Source organism: Daphnia pulex, chromosome 5, assembly GCF_021134715.1.
Source record: "Daphnia pulex isolate KAP4 chromosome 5, ASM2113471v1".
Lineage (NCBI taxonomy): Eukaryota > Metazoa > Arthropoda > Branchiopoda > Diplostraca > Daphniidae > Daphnia > Daphnia pulex.
Window position 1 is genome coordinate 10,717,780 of NC_060021.1, and position 20,284 is coordinate 10,738,063.

The window sequence follows — 20,284 nt, forward strand, 5'->3', positions numbered from 1 at the left end:
CCCGAGGTTTGACTGACTTATAATATTCGTGGACCATAAAACCAAATCGCATAGGGGTGAGCCGGCCCGCGGTGCGTTATACCCCCAAAAGTTGTAAAACATGGTCTAGCGATTTGACGAACTTAATTAAATCTGATAGGCATAGCACACGGGGCCGCCCGATATGGCCGCTCTTGTTTGAAAGCGTGCGTCACAACAATTGCGCTGAGTGTGTGTGAGGATTATTAGTGCTGCGGGATCCGGTAAGTACTTGACTCCAGTCGAGAACGATCAGGCTTGATAAACAACAGCAGAGCTCAGTTGCTGGATTTACCTTCCGACAAGCAAGGAATTACTACTTTTTTCAATGTAAGTGAATTCATTGTTTTCCCACACGTAATAACCGAACTCAAGTCGTTCGTGCGAATTTCAGACTTTCACAGGAATGGATTTTTCAAACGTCAACTTCCCATTTCCTTTGTGGATTGTCCGTCCCACCTGGGAGTGCGCCTTGAAAATCGGATTCTTCGTTCCTGTCATTATCATCAGTCTGCTTGGAAACGGTTTGGTGGTTTACCTCATGGCCACCAATCGATTTTTGCGCACTTCCATCAACATCTTCATTTGGAATTTGGCCATCGCCGATCTTTTAACTATCCTACTCATCCCGTGGATAATTTTAATCATCGATCTCTACCAGATGTTCATTCTCGGAGAGGTTTCAAAACCAGTCAGTTTTATTATCAAATAATTATAATTTCCATTACATTTTTGGGAAGGTTATTTGTCGAACCGAGGGATTTTTAAGAGGTAATTCAAAGCTTCATTTTAAAAAAAAAACTGGCAAGTAATTCATATATTTCAAATCAAAAGTGATGCTGATGTTGGTGGACGTCTTCAGCTTGCTGGCCGTAAGCTTTGATCGTTTCTTTGCCATCGCATTTCCATTCCGCCCGCGGATGGGCCAATCGGCAGCCTACATTATTTGCGGAGTCATCTGGATCCTTTCAGCGGCCATCGCCTCTCCACTCATCGCAGCCCGCGTCTATAAAGTACGACCAAGAAGCATTTTAAATTGATCAGAATTATTTAGGGTGTTATATCATCTGCCGCCGCCAATTTGACTCAACACACAGGAACGACAATGGAAGGATATATTGGAGTCCTGGTGCATCGACAACACTTCCTTCTCTTTCGTGTACTACATCTCCCTCGACGCTATTCTCGTCTGGTTTCCCCTCATCGTCATGACTGTTCTATTCATTTTCATCTTCATTATTGTATGTAATCAGCTTCTTTTACATCCTCTTGATTGGTTAAAACGGCAGCAGGTTTCAAATACGTTTACAGATGAAATCGCGGACTTCGACCTGCTCTGCCATTCAATTGAAGCAGTTGGCCCAGCGTCAGAAAATCATTCGGATGCTTTTCTTCATTCTGATTGGCTTCTTCATCTGCTACCTGCCTTTCACCATTTCCATCATCGTACGAAATAAAATCGTCCTGGGCAACAGCATCAATAGCGTGAGCATTGACTTTTGATTATTCACGGAAAAAATGGCAATTGATTGAACATTTCAATAAAACAGATCCCAGATTGGTTGCGCTCCTTGTTGTACACGACGCGCTATGTCATGTGTGTAAACACAGCCATCAATCCCATCATCTACGGATTCTGCAACGATAACTTCAAGAAAGCGGCCGCCAAACAATTCCCGTCGCTCAAATGGGGCGTCACTCCGGTGGCCGCCACCATTTCCGCTGCATCAAACACAGGACGAGTCAATTCGGATTAAATCAAATTGAATTACCTTTCGCGTGTAGATTGAGTTGTAGCCCATCTAAAACAAAACAAAAAAATATTCTTGAAACAATAATTTAGTGAAACACATTGGAACGTTGACATTTGTGACTTTATCTAACGGCAATCACGTTAGATCTCTATTTGATTCAATGACGACATTCCATGAAACAAAATGTGCAGTGGAACAGAAATCATATTATATATTATTATTATGGAATCAATGAACAAAATACACGAGTCTTGAATAAGTGCAGTCATGTATCATTGAAAGAAACTTTTATTTTTTTTTTAATTTATTGATTATTATTTTTTTTTTTTTTGGTATTAGCCTTCGGTGTCTTTTGGACTTATTTATACACTTTTCTTTTTTTTTTTTTAATTCTTCTTTACCATTTTCACCGCAAACATCCGGTGACAAGGTGAGGCGTCGTTGTCGCCGTCGATTGAAGAAAAAAAAAAAGGAACGTCGTCGATCAAAAAGAATTTACTGTATACATTTCTAAGAGCGGGCAAATTGACTGGTATTTTACGAAACTTTTTTCTGTCCCCCCCCCCCCTTGTGTTTCTTTTTTTTTTTTTTCTCTTTTTAACAATTTTATGTCCTCAGACTTCCTTGGTTTCGTCTAGTAATCGACGGTTGCGGAGTAGTGAATTCAGGAGTAAATTGTCATCAAAATCATCTGCGAGTCGAAGACGAAAATAATTTAAATTATTGTCGGTCCCCTGGAACGTAACAGCAATTTGTTGTCATTACCTCTTCCAACGACAGGGGACTGCCTTTCATTTTCGAGTCAATGCTGAGATATCGCTCTGCGGGAGGTATTCAATGGAAGAATTAATTGATGTCTCGATAAAAATAGCAAATCTAAATGGAGCATATTCAACTTTTTTTAAAGCTAAAGGGCATCGTTGTACCCAAAATCCGGACGGGAAAAACAAATCAAACTGCCACTATTTACCGTGGGCCAAATGAAGGCGGACGAGTGCCATGACGAAAGCTTCGGCTGTGAGAACTCGGTTTTTGGCGAAGCGCAAGACCAAACATTCGAGCACTTTGTTACTGACGGTCAATCCAGATTCCCACAGGATGGGTCTCAAATTGTAACTACTCGTCTTGCCACCGTGGGCTCGGTCGTACTTGCCAAAGGCCACCTGGCAAAAACAAACAAACAATGTCAGCCGATAATTGGAGAAAATGATTCCAGTCAGACTAGCGCTTAAGACTTGGTTTCAAATGTTGTTACGTACCCGCCAAAAGTGTAGGGTGTGCAAGAGGGCGGGGACGTCAATCAGATTAATCTTGCCACTAATGTTGAAATCCCTGAGCATGATGAGACTTTTGCAAAGCTCCAGACTGGGCGGCTTCTCCGAGCCCATGAGTGAATTGAAACAGGGGACGTTGGCGCAGCATCCAGACGGACTGACGTTGCTGTTGACGCTGACGGGTCGGGCGAGATCGGCGCTGTTGGCCGTCGATCGAAAACAATTGTAATTTTTCAGGATTTTCATCAAAATGCCGGCGTCAATTTCCGTCGGATATTTGATGGCCAATTTGCTGAAATTACTCCGAACTTCCGGCTACAAAATACAAAAAAAAAAACACAGCGTGAATATTTAAAAATAAGTTTACTCCGTAATGAAATCCAATTCCAATTCGTACGTGTTTGAAACCATCTTCAAATCCTTCTGCAGCGACGTTCCTAAAGATCATGTTGTCTTCGTTGACTTCCCTAAAAACAAAAAATGTGAATTTTAAAAATGGCCCCATTAACATTATCAAATAAGAATTTAAACATGATTAAGTTAAACATTTACCAAATGTTGCTGTGCTCGTCGGTGAAGATGCGCAAGAGGAATTTGCCCTCGCAGTGGGCGATGCCGGTTTGCGGGACGACCACGTAGTCTCCCGGCGGCAGCGTGAAGAACGTCACCACTTCCCTGGCCACTGAGTGATTGGTTACATCCAGCGGTTTCTGGGTTCAAGAAGGAAGTCGGAGCAACCAAAAAAAACAGAAAAAAAATAAACAAACAAAAGTATATAAAAGTCAATGACTCGGACAAACACGTGCACTTGGCCAAGACAAACCAGACGGACCGGTTTCACCGCGAAACACAAAAACTACAGTTAGCCATTTCCACCGAAAAAATAGAGTCGTAAACCACAATACCAAATAGGAAATAACGTCCTGTTATCAAGTCGAACAAGTAAATCAATCTAACCAAACAACAACAACAACAACCAGGGGGCAGAAAAATAAATGGGTTCAACTTCTTTAGGGACGGAATGACAAGTTGACTAGAATGTGAACATCTCGTCCAGCGGGAGTGACACGGAATTTCAAACGAGAATAAAAGGAAAACACCCAGACCCACCCATATCGAGACCCCCAGAAAACAGTCACTGAAATGGGCCCCATTGTTGTTGTCGCCGTCGACCAAACATGGCGTGAGCGGCTCATTTGCATGCCGACCGCACCGCGTATTCACGTCGATTCAACGGTGACTTATAGCGGGAGCAACTTGTCAGATACCTGACGCTCAGTAGTGTGTGATGTGAGTAATAGCTACGAATGTGGAATGCAAATGATTATTACGTGCTCGGCGACAAAGTGAGCGGTGAGCCGGTTGACGTTGGGTGGCACTTCGTAGACGGCGAAACCGATGGCGTGCATCGAGCGGTTGAGAGTCGAGCCGGAGCTCGAGCCGCCGCCGCCACCGCCACTAGCGCATCCGCCGGCGCTGTTTTTCTTTTGTTTCCCGAGAAGGAGAAGTCCGTCACGGGTCTCGTAGTGCTGCGTCACCGACACGACGACGTGGCACTTGGAGCTGGTGGCCGCCGTCCTGGGGATCTGGACGAAGAACTGCGGGTTCATGGCCGTCGTCTCTGTCGAATTTCATCAAACATCGTAAAAGGCAATGCAACAACAACAACAAGAAGAAGAGGAAAATCAGAAAAATCAGGCGGATGGCAATATGCGATAAGTAATATCTTTCCCGATCGAAAATATAGAAACGACGTCTAAAAAAGTAAAAGAAGAAGGCGTGCTGTAACTCTCTGCAACTATTTTTGTTTTCTTTCTGGTATTAGATCCTATAAAGTCCCAAACTAGCGGCTCCTTCACCAGCCATCCGTCGGCTGTATATAATCATATAATCCCCCGGCCCCCTCCCTCTTCCACAGATATGACATACCCAAGTGATGTGGGCCTCCTCCGGCGTTGTATCCGGCTCGCCATCTTCGTCGAGCCAAAACGGCTCGCCAAGGTTTCTTAGAGTGCAGCGCTGGCTCGTTCATCCAATCATCCGGGCCGATGTGAACCAAGTCCAAATGTGTAAATTGCTTGGAAAAGTCCTCGAAAGACATCCTGTGGCAAACAAAAACAATCCATCAAGGACAAAAGATCAACATTAACTTTATTTTTGATTGGAGGCGTACCAGAATTCTCCCTCGTTGCGGACGCGGACCGACAGGAGCTCCTTGTCGCGCTCCGAGAGCGAGTCCCACTCCCAGGAGCGCTCCGACCAGGGTCCGCTCCACTCTCCGCGACCCCAAGGGTTCCTGAGTCGGACGAGCGGCACTTCGCCGCGGTTGCTGCTCCTGACGCGGGCCAGTCCCGTCACGCTGTAGGCCGTCTGCGACATGAGACCGTTGCGTAGACGCAGAGCCCGCGGCTGCTTGCCACCGCCACCCGACGACGACGACGTCTCCTTCTCGCCAAAGCTGATGCTGGCGATGAGGAGCGTCGAGCGCGGGACGGCGCTGTTCAACACCTGGTACGTCAGGAACTTGTCCTGCTGCGACAGGCAAAAACTCTGACGGCCGACACGAAATTTAAAAAAAAAGTCAGTCATTCCAATCCAAACATGGCCGATACACGCAATTTTTGTAACATTCCCAGGTTGTTATGTTTTTATTACCTGGACAATGCCGCCGGTCAGGTCTTGTAAGGCTTTGGTCGTGAATCCGGCGTGCAAGTTTTCGTACGTCCCGTAAAGTCTAAAAATGAAGAATATCCAAGACGTGAATATTTATGCCGTCAATCCCGAAAGCAATCAATTGTTAACACATACTTGGCGTAAGCTTTCTCTAGTAGGGCGGCCCAAAACTCTTGCGGATCCGACGAGTGCAGGTAGACTAGTTTGCCGCGCACAGTGGGCAGCTTGTCGTCGATGACCACTTCGACCCAGTCGCCAAAGTGCCAGAATCGGAACCTGCATTCATTTGATTTTTGTTTTTTTTTTAATGGGAGAGAGAAAAGGTTATTATCTCGTAATTAAAGATTTCGACAAGCTCCAACTTAAACATTTCGACAAGCTCCGACGGACTGGTCGTCGTTATTTATTCGAGAGTCCATTAAAAGATTCGTTTCATCGATTTCAACGTCATAATCATCCGCTTGAAACCCGATAACCATTGGCATCTTCCTTTTTTCTTCGTTATTTCTTATTTTTCTTTTAATGGACGCATTCAGTGGGCAGTTAAAAAAAGTGAGTTTGAAAAATAAAGCCGCGCGGCTCGTTCGTCATCAATGGCATACGTAGACTGGCCGCCTTTTTTTTATTTCCCGACCCAGGGCCGGCCAATCAGTGAAAGAAGAATTCAACAAACGTTTCCGTTTTGGGAGTTGCCCAATAAAAAAAAAATAAGAAACTGAGAAAAATGTTGGCCCTTTTTCGGGATATTGCGGATGACTCTCAAGTTCAAAAGGGACTGGGGGGAATCTAGTGTAGCGCTGCACTGCAGCCAAGGGTCGGCGATTATCTGAGCCCAAACTAGCGCATCTCATTATGCATATAGACTCGTAATCGTAAACCTCGATACCTTTTATATGCCACTATAAGTGTACATCTATCTGGTATTTATCTTTTCAATCATAAAAAGAAGAGAATAAAAAGAAACGGGGGGAATGATATGGAAGATTATGCAAGAAAAAGAAGAAAAAGAAAAATAAGAAATCGCTCGGGACCTGAAGAGACCGCAGTAGTGGAGGTCGAAGGTCTGGTCGGGCGGGACGACTCGATCGAGGAAGCGCGGCGTTAGTGTCAGGGACGAAATGGCAGCCAGTAACCTGTTGTTATTTCGCCAGGCAAAACACACACACACACACAAAAAGAGAAGATGATTAGATATATAAGAGTAGCAGCAGCAGCATCATGTTTCTGCCTTCCCATGTACATTCGCTAATCATTTGGCAGTTGGAGGGGGTGAACGACAATCGTGTTAATCGTCGGGGAAATGAATGGGTGTGAGTCAAATCGGAAATGTCCGCCAAATAAAGGTCGCCACTTCATTTCTACATGCAGCTAAGTACTAGTTGGGAGTTTGAATACCAAGGGTCGCCCAATTCGCCTTGCTCGACGTCGAACCGCGACGCTCCGTTGGCAATGAACGTCGGCCGCTGGCAAATATCCTTCAAAAAAGAAATTTTAACAAAAATAGAAATGAGACAAAATGAATTTTAAAAAAGTTCAATAATCTCATCATCAACGAGAAAAACAAAAAAAGTCAAGTCGGTGCGGCGGGGAGATTTGAATTCGTGCCTCCCGCCGAATGAAGCAGCGGTACATATAGAAACACACATACGGTCACGGTCACGGTTTCCAATTAGGTGGAGGCCGGAACGGTGTAACAAGAGTCGCACGGCTCGGCATTTTTGCGCCAAAAGTTGTAGTGCCACAGAGAGAAACAACTGCGATTTGAAATATAATTGCCATTTCATAAGTCCAAAGATTTCCCATGTCTATCTGACGTGAGATGCAATTGTGATATCTTCCCCCCCTCCCAAAAAAAAAAAAAAAAATTCTCCGAGGCCATTTAGAAAAAAAGATGGAACGATCAAGTTATGCGATGGAAAGGATAGACCGGCAGTTATCACGACCCAGCTCAAGCCCAGCTGATGAAATAATTGAAATAGCCTTAATTCCGCTGCCGTTCTCTCTCTCTCTCTTTGCTCATTAGTTCACTTCAACGTAACGGAACGTTGTTTCCCCCAATTTTTTTTATTTTTTTTTATTTGCCGGGTCGTCACGAACACACAGGTAGTAAGGAGAAGAATAAAAATATGCCACTCCCACTCGCCTCCCATCCCAACAATTGTATTTTTTTAAACCGGGAGATTTTGAAAAGAAAGAAAATTTTTTAAAACTATTTTTATTCTCTTTTTTAAAAAAAAAAGCCCGCGGGTGCGGGATATTCTACCAAACTGCACCGCGCGGCCCCGAAAAAGTTCACGAAGAAAAATAATAAAAGCTTCTACCGTGGTACACGTTTTACCACACCCAGTTTTTTTTTTTACTATCAGGATGGATGCAACTTATCTTATTATTTCCTTTTAAATGTTTTTTTTTCCAGCTAGGATGATGGGTTAGAATAGAAATTGACTTAACACGGGAATTCGATTTGGTTGACTGACTGACCCCCAAAGAAAAATGTTGCGTCCTCGGTTATCTCTTGTACGTAGAGAGAGCTCTTATCTCATCCATCATTCAGACTTTTTCTTCTTCATTTTCTTTCTATTATTAATCTCAAACTGATTTCTCCACCACTTCTTTCCCCCTTCTATTCCTTATTTTCGGATAAAAAGAAATAATTTATCGAAATGTACATTTTTTTTCGAATGAAAATAATCTCAAAAAATGTGTTACGTGTGGTCTGAGCCAAGTGATGGGTCCTCCCAAGTTGGCCGGCTTCTTGTTGGTGTAGAGCGATCGGGCCGTGGTGGGGAAGTCGGGATCGTCGAAGAGCAATCCCCTGTCACGGCAGACCCGTTTCAGCTGGTGGTAGTTGGACGGTAGGTGCCGGGCGCCTCCAACGCTCGTACCACCCGCTCCGCCGCTGGCCAGACCTCCTCGTCCTTGGTCCTTGGTCGTCTTTTCATTCGTCCAGTACCTTTTTTTTTTTAAAAAAAAAGGGAAAGCCATTCAACAATTATTTCAGCCTCTTTTTTTGTTGTTGTTACTCTAAAGGTATGTTGTTGTTATTTCTTTCAAAGGGGGGATGAATGACCATCAAAGTCAAAGCAATCAACAATTTAGCCTGACGTTTGGCGTGCTAACAACCGGGTTGAGAGGTGGAAACCTTGGTACCAATGGATGCTCAAGAGAAGGTCAATTCGAAATTTCATTAATCTTTTCGGATGTTATTTTTTCTTTCTTTATTTTACGATTTTTTCAATCTGGAAAGGAATGTTTTTTTTCTTTTTTTTTCAGGTTGTGCGCCCCACAGGTGTACAACAGAATGAATGGGCCATGTTCTTACCGCTCGCACACGAAGTTTACTACATACAACTTTTTTGTTTTTCTTTGACCAAGGGATGTTTATGTACTGGACGTGTGTACGTTGTAAAAAAAAAATACTCTGCTTTTAGTTTCTCTCTCTTCTTAACTCTTACAAGAATATAATGAATAGCAAAAATAAAAAGACGCAAAGTCCGTCCACCTTTTTTCGAGTTTCAGAATTTATTCCCCGAGAATAAGAGAAACCCCCGTTGAAAAAAAGAAATGTCCATTTCCACTTTATTATTGTTATTATTAGCTGAGACTGCATCTCAAAAACTACCGGCATGCAGGCGTCTAGCTCCGCAAAACGGGACATTTGCGGGACCAGCCAGTTATGGTGTGGTATGCAAGTCGACGGGCTAGACGTATGCGCGTGCATTTATCACACTTCTCATTTTTTAAAACCTCTATTTCCTTTTCTTTATTTTTTTTTAAAAAAGGTTTAAATTCTTTTTTCTTTTTTTTTTCCCCCAAAAAAGTATTCCGACTCTTAACGGTCGCTCCCGGCGCATCACGAACGGTTGATTGCAGCATGTTCCAATCAACAAGAACGGTACACACACACACGCGTATAAGAGTCTGGGAGAAATAGATAAGGAAAAATAAAAGAAAGGAAATCTTTTTTCGGGTGAATGCAACAGCCCTGCGGTAGGGTCATTCGAAATCAGATGATTAAAAAAAGCCAACTCGGATGAAGCGCAGCAGTGGCGGGTCAAACTTCACGCAGGATCAACGTGATTGGGAAAAGGCAAGCAGGTGGAAGAGAAGGAACAAGGAGCTATACTATCACTACTGTTGAGTCTCTCAGCTCAAACCTGTTCATAATTTGTTGTACGTATCGATCGATTGTGTTGTCATCTATTAAATGCATCGGGATAAACGACTTTCCTTTTTCCTTTTTTCCTCGTCAAGGATCAAGGATGGGCCCAGGTGTTTTCCCTTCGTCTGCCAAATGTTCAAAATGGAAGTGCTGGCACCTGGGATATGCCTGGCGCTAGAATGACGGGACCCTGTCGAATCCGCCCGCATCAAAGTTGTTGTCAAAAATGATTGCGGCGTTAAATGTTTTAGCGAGAAATTGGAGGTGAAAGTCCGACGAACGGCAACAATAAAACACAGTTGTTGGACTGGGGGAATTTTTCACCGGCCGGGAAAAAAAATGTGAAGTGAACGACACCCACAGACATAGACACCGCCGCCCTACCACATAAAAAAAGTTCCTCACCATCTCAACACACACACACCGCCAATTACAAGACTATTGTTTACTATTTCTTAACATTCACGCCGAAACACGGGAGAATGTGAAGAATCAAATAGGAAGGAAGGAATAATAAGGACATTAAAGAAGAAGAAGAATTTATTCTTCCCAATGATGGAACATATGGTGGGATTGTTGTTGGGTAGGGTCATCCGAAAAGGTCACCCTGTTAACGAACCTTCTTCTTTTCTCTTACTCGTCAGTTTTTTGAAAATGTTCAAAAATGGGGGGAGACTCACCGGGATAACGTCGACTGTTTGTCTTCACGCGGAGGCGGCCATCCGTTGTTTGCCCACTGCGGTGGCGGCGGAGGTGCTGGCTGGTGCTGCTGTCGATGAACCGCTCCATCTGCTACACATTGGGAAAAAGGGAAAAAACAAAAATTCTTATTTGAGACCACCAACAATAATATTACGGCGACAAGAAGAAGAAGAATTGGGATAAAACGTGTATAAGGAAAGATGACTCGACACCGTTCCCTCCTTTGCCGATGCCAATCACTTGGCACCAGAGTGTTAACTTCTTGATTCGACTGGTCGTCGGGAGCTAGTCAAGTCAACAAAAAAGGCGCGTGTCTTGGCACAATTTGAACCCCCACCAAATATTGGAAGAACAACCGAAATGTGGTTATATACCGTACCATTTAAAATAAAATAGAAAACTCGTAGCTGGCAAGAAATACAAAAGAGAGAGAAAAGAACGGGGAATGACTCGGTGAGAAAAAGATCGCGGGAGGAATGCGCCATCCAGCCCTGAATCTTTCTACCCGTTCCCTGAATCAACCAAGGGCCTCTCAATGTAAAAACGTGTCGTCTGATAATTTCGAGATGGTCATCTTCACTATACTCGCCCAGATTAAAAAAGAAAACTGAAAAAAAAAAAAAAAAAAAAAAAAAAACAATTCACGTAACTTTGACGTTTCTCACGAACGAACCACATCTTCTTATTTCGCGGGAAATTGTTGACAACTCTTTTTTTTTTTCCAAAAAGGAAAACCCCCCTTTCCTTTTTTATTAAAAAAAAAAAAATGATATTTCCTAAACCGGAATGAGCTAAAGTGTTGGGATGAAGAAAAGTGGGGGGGAGCCGCCGCCGGGAGGATCTAGTCACGCCACGCCGAACACGTCATCCCAAAAAACTACAGACACCAGCATTTTATTTCTTATAAACCACGGCGGAGTGTTGGAATAAGAATAAGAGAGAGAGAGCTTTTGCCATCCATAAAGCACACACCTCCCTTTTCAAAAGAGAGAGAAGATTTTCCACTCAAAAACTTTTGCGTGAGAGAAGAAGTCGAAGGACGCACACACACAACCCAAAAACTTGACTCGTTCGCATAGCACCAGCCAGCCAGAGACTATAGTGTCATCCTCTATCATGTTACCCGGAAGCGAAGAAATAAAGCCTTTCAAGAAGCACAAAAAGTAATACATTTCCCCTCCGTCTTTCAACCAAGCGAGGAGAATATTACGTGAAGAAGATGGACGAGATGTGAAATGACGCTGCGAGTGAAAGTTTTGTCGGTTGCCAAAAGAAAAAAAAGAATAGCAGGAGTAGTTGGGAACGAGCGCCCTTTGACCGTTTCCCGAAGTTGGAGATCAAAAGTGAGTTAGTCGCGAGAAAGAAGAGAATGAATAAATATTTAAAGGCGAGCGCCAGTTTCATTCTATTGCCCCTTTCATTTCCTCCTCATTCTTCAGTTCGAACAATGAAAACAAACGACAAGAAAAGACCTCAAATGACACCCGAACGGCAAAAGAAAATGGAACGAAATAAAACAAGCAGACAATACTCAGCTGAGACAACTCTCCGCCTGATACATAGTCGTGTATAAAATTTATTTTTCGACTAGGGCCGCACCTTGGGTTGAGCGCTGGGGGGGTCAAGTGCATCAACATGGTCCGCTTTTGACTTGTATTTATTTATTTATTATTATTTTTTCCCGACTAAAGGCAAGACGGCGGCGGTACAAATCATTTCCATTAATTCCCGTTAAAATAAGCTTGGCTAAAATATTCACGTCTTACGTGTGTGTGTGTGCACAATGGAAAGTTGGGGCGCCGTACCGGAGAGAGAGAAGAGAAATCGACGACATTGGCGCGATTGATCGTTTGTAAATTATCCCTTCGTTTTCTTCTTTTCCTATACGGATCCCACCCAAAAATAAAAGCTAAAAAAAAAGAAAAAGAAACAAATTTTCTTTTGTTCTATTGTTAGGGTCTTCCTACTCTCTCCTCATTACGATGATGATGATCTTGTTACCAACGGCTCCCCATTATCATTAGGGCCGCCAAATAACTCAAACACCGAAGAGATGGATAACATCCAGCTAGAGAGACAATTCAAAAATGGGCCGACGCCCTGACTGGATCTCCGATGGATCCAGTGGGGGGATTTGGGTTATTTTATTGGCACGATCGTGGCCAAAAATGTTGAACGGCAAATGAGTTTTTCGACCACCACACGACGAGTGGTGTGTGGCGTTTTAAAACAAAAAAAAGGTGGAAAATGATTTACCGATGGCGGCCGATCTCCACCTGTGCGGCATGGCAGGTCTGATGATGAGGAGTAGGTTAAGGACAAGAAGAAGGTGGAGGCGTCAGCCGAAAGAGGAGGAGGAGGAGGACGTGGCGAATGACTGGTGGTGGACGACAAGGGTAAGATGATGATGAAGAGACTGTCAGCAGATCTCATGATGACGATGTCGGCCGCATCGGAGAGAAGTTCATCCTCTCCGTTTCGTGATGTGGCACTAGGTCAAAACCAAACTCAAACAACCCCCCAAAATGAAAAACCTTCGCTGCGACTCTTCGTAACGAGCCAACGTAATAATCTCTTTCGCCCAATTCACAACGCACACACAAACACACACACAGAGAAATGGAAGGAACTCAAATGCAGGGGAGAGGCCTTGACAGTTGGATGTGAGGATAACCCCTTCACTCTCACGATTTTTCACTCTCTCTCTCTTTCGGATGCGGATGATTCGTGATGATGATGACGATGATTATATCCACAACCCAAAATAACAGTCGAAGAGAATTCTCTGTAGGGGGAGGAATGGTTCAAAGGTTTTGTGTGAGGTTAAGTTACGAGCAGCCCGAGAGACACACAACACAACACCAACTCACGTCGACGAACCGACAACGACTGTGTGCCCAGCCAGTCAGAGCGAACCTCTGACTCGTGTAGAAAAGGAAAGAGAGAGAGAGAGACCTGTTGGGCTCACCACTCCCGGCGGGTTCAGCTATACGTCTATTTTTTCTTCTTTCTTTTAAAAAATAGTCAGAAGAAGAGTTGAGAAAACGACTATAAAGATGCTCTTTTCTCTGGTGTGTGTGTGTTTGTGTAGAGTGTGTGTGTAGTGTACTGTAAGCCCCTCTGGGCCTCTTCTTCTTCTTGCAGCTCTTTGGCATGGGCACGATCGAGAGCCAGCAAAACTCGTCAATGGCAGACTCTAGGCACTAAACAATTAGCATAGACTATCTCGGCAGATTATTCGACGTTCCTTTCTTTATGACGCAAGATCCTTACTTGGGATTTGCGGGGGGGTTTGAGAGGAAAGACGATAGCCGGGGCCCATCTTGACCAGCAGCAGCAGCGAGCGCGTCCGCATTCGACGGATAAAATGGCACAAGACACAAAGTGCGTTCAAACCCTCTAAAGCTCACCTCGGATCCATCTTCTCACCTGACATTTCACGACCGGTTACCCATCAACGCGCTTTTTTTAAATTTCTCCCGACGTGACGTCAGAAATTCACGCTAGATTTTGATTTAAAAAAAAAATCCGCGTGCGCAACTTGTTCCGCCGCGTTGTACTCTACGGCGATGGTCAGTGAACGAGTCCAGTGAACACAAAACAAAAATGAAACGTCGTCTGACTGGATCAAAAAAGAAGAGTGTCGACGTCATTTTTCATCTGTTTAAAGCGAACAAAAGAAACGCGACGAATGTTGTCCATTCTTTCATCTTCTTTCTATTCTGAAATCTTCTTTTCTTCCAAGACATTCCTCGAGAATGCCAACGTAAAATGCACGGGAAGAGGCCAATGGAAAGTGTACAGCAGCAACAGCAACAACAACGAGAGAGAGAAAAAGAACAAATTTGTTGCTGGTTGTTGTCGAGACTCAACATTTTCCCGCAGGGCGTCGGATATTACTGTTGTTGTTTTTGCTGCTCCGTCTGCTCAACAACCCCTCCAGTGCTCCCGGTTGTTGTTGTTGTTGTGTCCATCAAACGCTGGAAATAAATTAAAACAAGCGCACACGGCCGAAAAGAATGCTGAAGACCCCAGCAGAATGTTAATAAATGTCAAACGGGAAATTTTTAAAAATCAACCGACTGAGAGCACCTGTCCAACTTTCGATTTCATCTTCAGGTGTTTCCCGATAATCCAAAGGGGGTAGTAGGAGGTGTGAAGAAAGGGTCAAGTCCCGAGAAAAAAAAAAAAAGAAAAGATGAACCGTAATTGGTTTTTACTGCCTTTCTTCAACTAATTAAATGCGTATAATACACGGCGGCGTCGGTGTAAATGACTAACGAGGCTCACAGTGTGAATGTTGGCTCTCCCCTGTCATCATCACCTGCGCCACCCGCCGGTGTGTAGGGAACGAAAAATAAAACGGGGCGAAGAGGAGCAACAACAAAGTCGTCGCATCTCTTAAAATAAAACCCGACTAGCAATTAAATGTAAAAATTCTCCGCGCCATTTTCTATGTGTAGCCGCCACCCCGCCGTGATGAGCTCACACAGTCGAGCAGCAGCAGCAGCAACACAATTCAGTGCGCAAAATATCAAAAAAATGTTTTTAAGGGCGAAGGAATAACGGAATCGGCGACGACGCCGAATGACGCTGGTGGATGGCGTCGTGTAATTGGACGATAGCGGGACGATCTCCAATTGCAGCAGACGCAACCCAAACGGGAAAGTCACAACCGACAACAACAACAAAAAGAAAGAGGAGAAGGACCTCTGAGCTAAAGCTCCCACGTCATTCACACAGCTATAGGCTCATCTCATCCGCTACAATTCCGCCGCCCGGACGAACCACAGCAGAGTGTGGTACCGACGCGGATGTGGTTCAACCAGTTTCCTTTTGACAAGCGCCTCAAAGAGAACGGAGGGGGAGAAGACCTGCGGTCTCAATTATTTCTGATTTCCCATCACTTGAAAAATCGTTATCCCTCAACATTCCTATCATCTGTGTATGGAAAATATACAAAAACATAAACAAGGTCTCTTTTTTTCCCTTCTATCAATCTAAGCATTTGTTACATCACAAAAAAGTTCGTTCAACTACTAAAGATAATATGTTCGACTGTTTTTCGACCGCAGGGAATGCGAATCCGAATCTTTCGAAAAAAATATTCTTGTCTGAGACAACAACAAAGTTGCACGAGACAATCAAATGAGATTCTCCGGCTCATCTCACGACATTCGTGTGTCGTTCCAACCAATTCGAGATCATGAAAAGAGTCGCTCTTGTGTGAGATTTGATTATTCTTCTCCTCTCCCGTTGACGATATGGGAATGAATGAACGGCATTTACCAAACTGGTGTGTGTGTGTGTGTGTCGAGGCTGGCTGTATAAGCCATGCCAACAAAAAGACGATGGAATCACACGAACGCACAAAAAGAGAAGAATAATTTTAAAAGGAATACAAAAATATCAAAATGGAGAATGAAATAGAGAAAGAGAAAGAGAGAGAGAACAATGCTGCTGGGTGATTGAGCAGAAAAATGGCCGAGAGAAGCAGAGAGCGTGACTGGACAAGAATGTTTCACGTGCACAGGATAGATGGTCGTGGTGGTGGTAGTACCACGAATTTCGCTCGTCAATTATTCTTTTGCCTACCATTTCGTGATTAGCGCACAGCATTTTTACCTTTTTTTCTTTCTCCCGTGTGTTTTTGTTCTCCTCGAAAGATCAAAACGGCTGACCAATTGGTGACTCACACCAAAAACTCTCTCAAGTGTCATCATCAAAAACTAAAAAAACTAAAAAAAAAAAAAGTAAAAGTCGTTCCATTTCTGATGGGCCGCACCCCTCAGCCATTTAGTCGGTGGCAGCTGACGCTCGGCGTGACCTATGAAAAAAAAAAGATCACGGACCTTCTTCCCAAAAAAACAAATTTTTTCGTCGGATGGAATTCCCTCCCTTTCGCCATGTTCCTATAGAGCGCCCGTGTGTGTGTGCCCATATGATGGATGATTTTGTCGAGTATTCGATGGCATAGACTACTTTCTTTCAACCCGTCGAGATTTCTTCTTCTTCCTTGTATTTATTTTAACAGCGGATTCATCATCCTGGACGAAGCGAAAAAACACCTCGTGCCACGCACGCGGGACTCACGGCTGCGTGTTTCATTTTTTTATTTTTATTTTCCGGGGATGTTGGAGCAGGAAAAAAAAAAGTTTTCACTTTTTTTTGGGTTGTTGTTGTTGTTGTTGTTTGGTTAAAGAAAAAATTCTTTTGATCTCGAGATCTTTTGGTGTTGAACGAATTTTGTCTTTTGTTTTTGTTTTCCAGCATCACTCTCTCGTCTTTTTTTTTTCATATCAAATTTCCATTTGATTGATCATCTTCGGCGGAGGAGACGCGGGAGAGAGATGGAGCAACTCGAGTCGGGAGGTGGTGCGGCCGTGCATTCAATCCCGAAAGGAAATCTTTTTTTCGGGGGGGTTTGACGGTTGATGATTGGAGGCGCGTGGTACGAGAATAATAAGAAGAAGAGGCTGAAAATAACAATTCCGACCATGTGATAATTAAATAAAGAAAATAAAAAACAAAAAAACGGGAGAAAGTTCCGAATAACCAAGTATAGTTATTTCTCTCATGTGAGCTCGGCTCGTCATTATTGACGTCCAAAATCGGACGGTGCGCAGAAAAATTTCTCTCTCGTCGAAGAACCAAAATAAAGAGCCCACGTCGACAATGAAAATGAGCTTGTGCCCAAAGAGAGAGAAAAAAGGCGAAGAAGGGGGCACACCGGCACACACACAAAACCTGCCTCTCTGATGGGCTCTCTAGCGCAGCTGCAGAAAACCTATAAAACAACAATTCATGTGTTTTGGCTATGCCCGTCTCACGTCTCCCCCCAACCTCTCTACAACTGGAAACGTTTTGAGCGAATCCCACCGCAAGGTTTTCGGAATCTAATTAACCCATTTTCTTCTCTTCTCCAGCAGCAGAGGGGGGCCCAATGTCAGAATGACGTCAGCGGAATGCAGGTATATACATTTTAAGAAATATCGGGGAAAAAAAAAAGGTTTGGCGCGCACGGCGAAACGGTCCGGTGGCGGCGGCGGCGATTTCCCGATGGGGAATAGAATATCAGAAAAAAGAAAAAAGAGTTATACATAATATACCTGTACAAACTACCTTATACTATAGAGCCGGTGAAAGATCTATCTGTTAACCATATAAGGCCAAGCCCTCGTTTCCCCACCAGCCAGAAAAAAAGAAGCTTTGAACATCGTCCCGATTCTCTTTTTCATTTCCAAATAATAAGACACACACACGGATAGTTGGACACATCGTTTTTTTTCTGCTGGCTCACGCTTGAATTCACGTTTTTTAATATGGTGGAAAGAAGAAGCCCAACGTCCCACGGATCGATGAGCTTCTTATTTCCTCACACGAGAGGATTTCCAACAGTTTGACAGCCATTTTCAACTCAATCGTCTCTGCTCCGACTTTCCATCTTTTCTAAAAAAATTCTGAATGGAGAGAGAGAGAGACCCGTGTATAATTATATACAACGGGGGGAAAAATAAAAGGGATACGCGGGATAAATACAAGCTGAGGTACAACATGAGCAACGAGATTATTTTCCCTTTCCGAGAGATGTTGGGGTTTTTCGAGTTTTGGCCTCTAACCTTTTTGAACTTATTCCGAAATGTCTTCCATCCGCTGCTCCCCGCACCAGACAAAATGTCGAGCCTGGTACAATGAAAACGTGAGCACAACCAGCACCCGACCGTACCGAGTGTTGTTTGACTTTGTGCTCCTGCGCTTGTCTGACCTCTTCTTCCCTGCCGACATGTACACAACACACAAGGTTTTTTTTTTCTTTTTCTTTCTGGTCATTGTCTACACCACGACAGGCAGCAGCAGCAGACAGTGTGTCTATACTCGTCACGCAACGATCTTTAAACGCTCAATCATTCGACTACATTCGTTCAAACTCTCCTTGTAGTTTCTTTCTCTCTTGTGCGGGGTGATGACCTTTAATGAGTGAGTCTTCCATTTCCACCTCGATTATGAGTCATTAGCCACCAGGTGTAATAGTAATGACTCGAAAAATATCTTCTTCTTTTCTGTGTTTTCAATTGATTTGATCGATGATGATGGCCCATTGACTCAATTGCTTTGTGACAGTACGTTGCCCTCGCACGACGACAATTGCTCGGTTCAACTCGGAACTCAGCCAACAGCGTTGATTGGTTTCGTCTGATTGCTTATTGTTATTGTTTTGCGCCAGGGATCACAGATAAAACAGGTAAGAAAAAGGGGGCAGGTAGCAGCGCGTGCGACGGTCGGATATCACGCTGTGCCCGTTCGTTCTACAAAAGCCAACGAATTATTTTGTTTCGTTGAAAACGACACACAGAAAATGGTAAGAAAAAAGGGAAAAAAAAATTACGAGCAACAGGCGCCAAGAAGGGCCAGAGTTCCAGTCATTGACTTTTGTTGTCTGATTGCACATACCGATAGTTTTATTTTACCTTACAACAGTTGGTAGAGGGGACCCCGAAAACAAAAAACAAAAAAACAAATTCTGAAACTTTTATTCCATCGTCGCCGCGGCCGCTGTCCGGGAGAAATAGGGCCGATTTAATGGAGTCGTTTATTGTGAGGCCGGTGTGTGTAACCAAGACAAAAAGATGGAGGAACGTGCGCCCAGCCAGCCAGCGCTGGATGGGGGCGAGGCAGGAAATGGGGCGAAAATTAATTTTCTTGTGGTTCCCCCCTCCATTTTCTTCTGAAAATTATTTTGTTGGTTTTTTGTTTTGTTTTTTTAAAGGGATCTTTCTCTAAATATTCCCGTCTTTATTGTCCAATATCATGGCCTAAGTGCAAGCGTGTGCCTTTGTCTATTTCTATTATCAACTCGACGGGCGGATTTGAGAGCAGTTTACGACCCTGAACGAGTGTTCAAATGGCTGTCGTCGCCGGTCAACGAGCCTCGTTTAATGACGGCCAGCGCGGATTGACCGCGGACGGCCATCCTTGTCGTGACTGCAAACCGATAAAATTGGCGATAAAATTCTAACAGAGACTAACCAAAAAATAATACCAGATTGGAGAAAAGAAAAAAGAAACAGGAAGAAGAAGAAAAAAGGGAATAGCAACAGAAAGAATAGTGTTACGATTATCCGCATCATTTTATACGAGACACACACACACAAAAAAACCCACCACATTCCAGATGGAACGATACGAGTCTTAATTTTCTTCTTCTTCTTCTTTTTAAACTTTGCGGAACTGATAAACAAAAAAGAAAAAAACCGGACTGATGGGAAAACATTCGACCGATGAGATTTCAGTTTTTGATTTATGATTTTGTTTACTTGGCTTTGCGACTTTTTTCTTCTTTCTTGTATTGGCTACTGTTCGTGAGCGGTTTGGTGGTCAGACAAGGACGCCGAACCGAGGCCGCATAGGAACAGAAGGCGTCAAACACATATACCCGTCTGTCCACCCACCCATCCGTCCGTCAAATTCTAAATCACGTCCGTATAGTTTGTTGGCCATCAGCAACGGGACCGTCGGGGGAGAATCCCAAAAGGAAATGCCATCAACCTCTCTGGCTGTGCTAGCTGTTCTTTAATTTTCTGTTACAAATTTCTGTTTCTTCAAGCTAACGACTTCATCATTTCATTTACCAGTTTTTTTTAGTGCGATTCGTTAGCAAAGTGGGCGCGAGAGAGGATGTCGTCGCCGCCCGGCAATTATTG

At 43.8% G+C, this 20,284-nt stretch overlaps 2 protein-coding genes across 4 annotated transcripts in view; one reads left to right on the forward strand and one right to left on the reverse strand.

The window, feature by feature from the left end:
* Positions 1 to 2,036, forward strand: LOC124194633 (neuropeptide FF receptor 2-like). Its single transcript, XM_046588912.1, has 7 exons — positions 1 to 348; positions 413 to 697; positions 759 to 789; positions 853 to 1,031; positions 1,116 to 1,259; positions 1,330 to 1,503; positions 1,569 to 2,036. Exons 2-7 carry the CDS (start codon positions 425 to 427, stop codon positions 1,773 to 1,775), a joined length of 1,008 nt encoding a protein of 335 aa, XP_046444868.1. The 5' UTR covers positions 1 to 348; positions 413 to 424; the 3' UTR covers positions 1,776 to 2,036.
* The window catches only part of LOC124194629 (calpain-9-like), a 26,118-nt gene continuing 7,709 nt past the window's right edge, over positions 1,876 to 20,284 (reverse strand). For 2 of the 3 annotated variants that reach the window (XM_046588902.1, XM_046588903.1), the window contains exons 2-16: positions 10,562 to 10,673; positions 8,429 to 8,672; positions 7,115 to 7,194; positions 6,751 to 6,852; positions 5,855 to 5,995; positions 5,702 to 5,780; positions 5,220 to 5,596; positions 4,976 to 5,148; positions 4,378 to 4,667; positions 3,599 to 3,756; positions 3,444 to 3,513; positions 3,032 to 3,361; positions 2,743 to 2,935; positions 2,538 to 2,593; positions 1,876 to 2,463 (exon numbers count right to left, since the gene is read on the reverse strand). In XM_046588902.1, coding sequence (XP_046444858.1) covers positions 2,437 to 2,463; positions 2,538 to 2,593; positions 2,743 to 2,935; positions 3,032 to 3,361; positions 3,444 to 3,513; positions 3,599 to 3,756; positions 4,378 to 4,667; positions 4,976 to 5,148; positions 5,220 to 5,596; positions 5,702 to 5,780; positions 5,855 to 5,995; positions 6,751 to 6,852; positions 7,115 to 7,194; positions 8,429 to 8,672; positions 10,562 to 10,673 — 2,432 coding nt within the window. In that variant the 3' untranslated portion in view covers positions 1,876 to 2,436. Of the gene's footprint in view, positions 2,464 to 2,537; positions 2,594 to 2,742; positions 2,936 to 3,031; positions 3,362 to 3,443; positions 3,514 to 3,598; positions 3,757 to 4,377; positions 4,668 to 4,975; positions 5,149 to 5,219; positions 5,597 to 5,701; positions 5,781 to 5,854; positions 5,996 to 6,750; positions 6,853 to 7,114; positions 7,195 to 8,428; positions 8,673 to 10,561; positions 10,674 to 12,839; positions 14,555 to 20,284 lie in introns of those variants that run through there. The other variant, XM_046588904.1, reaches the window with a different exon arrangement.

Excerpts from the sequence above, each read along its gene's own strand:
- LOC124194633 (XM_046588912.1), top strand. The coding sequence starts at position 425 with ATGGATTTTTCAAACGTCAACTTCCCATTTCCTTTGTGGATTGTCCGT. Across the intron at positions 1,032-1,115 it reads TCGCAGCCCGCGTCTATAAA|GAACGACAATGGAAGGATAT; the intron begins GTACGACCAAGA and ends CTCAACACACAG. Across the intron at positions 1,260-1,329 it reads TCATTTTCATCTTCATTATT|ATGAAATCGCGGACTTCGAC; the intron begins GTATGTAATCAG and ends ATACGTTTACAG.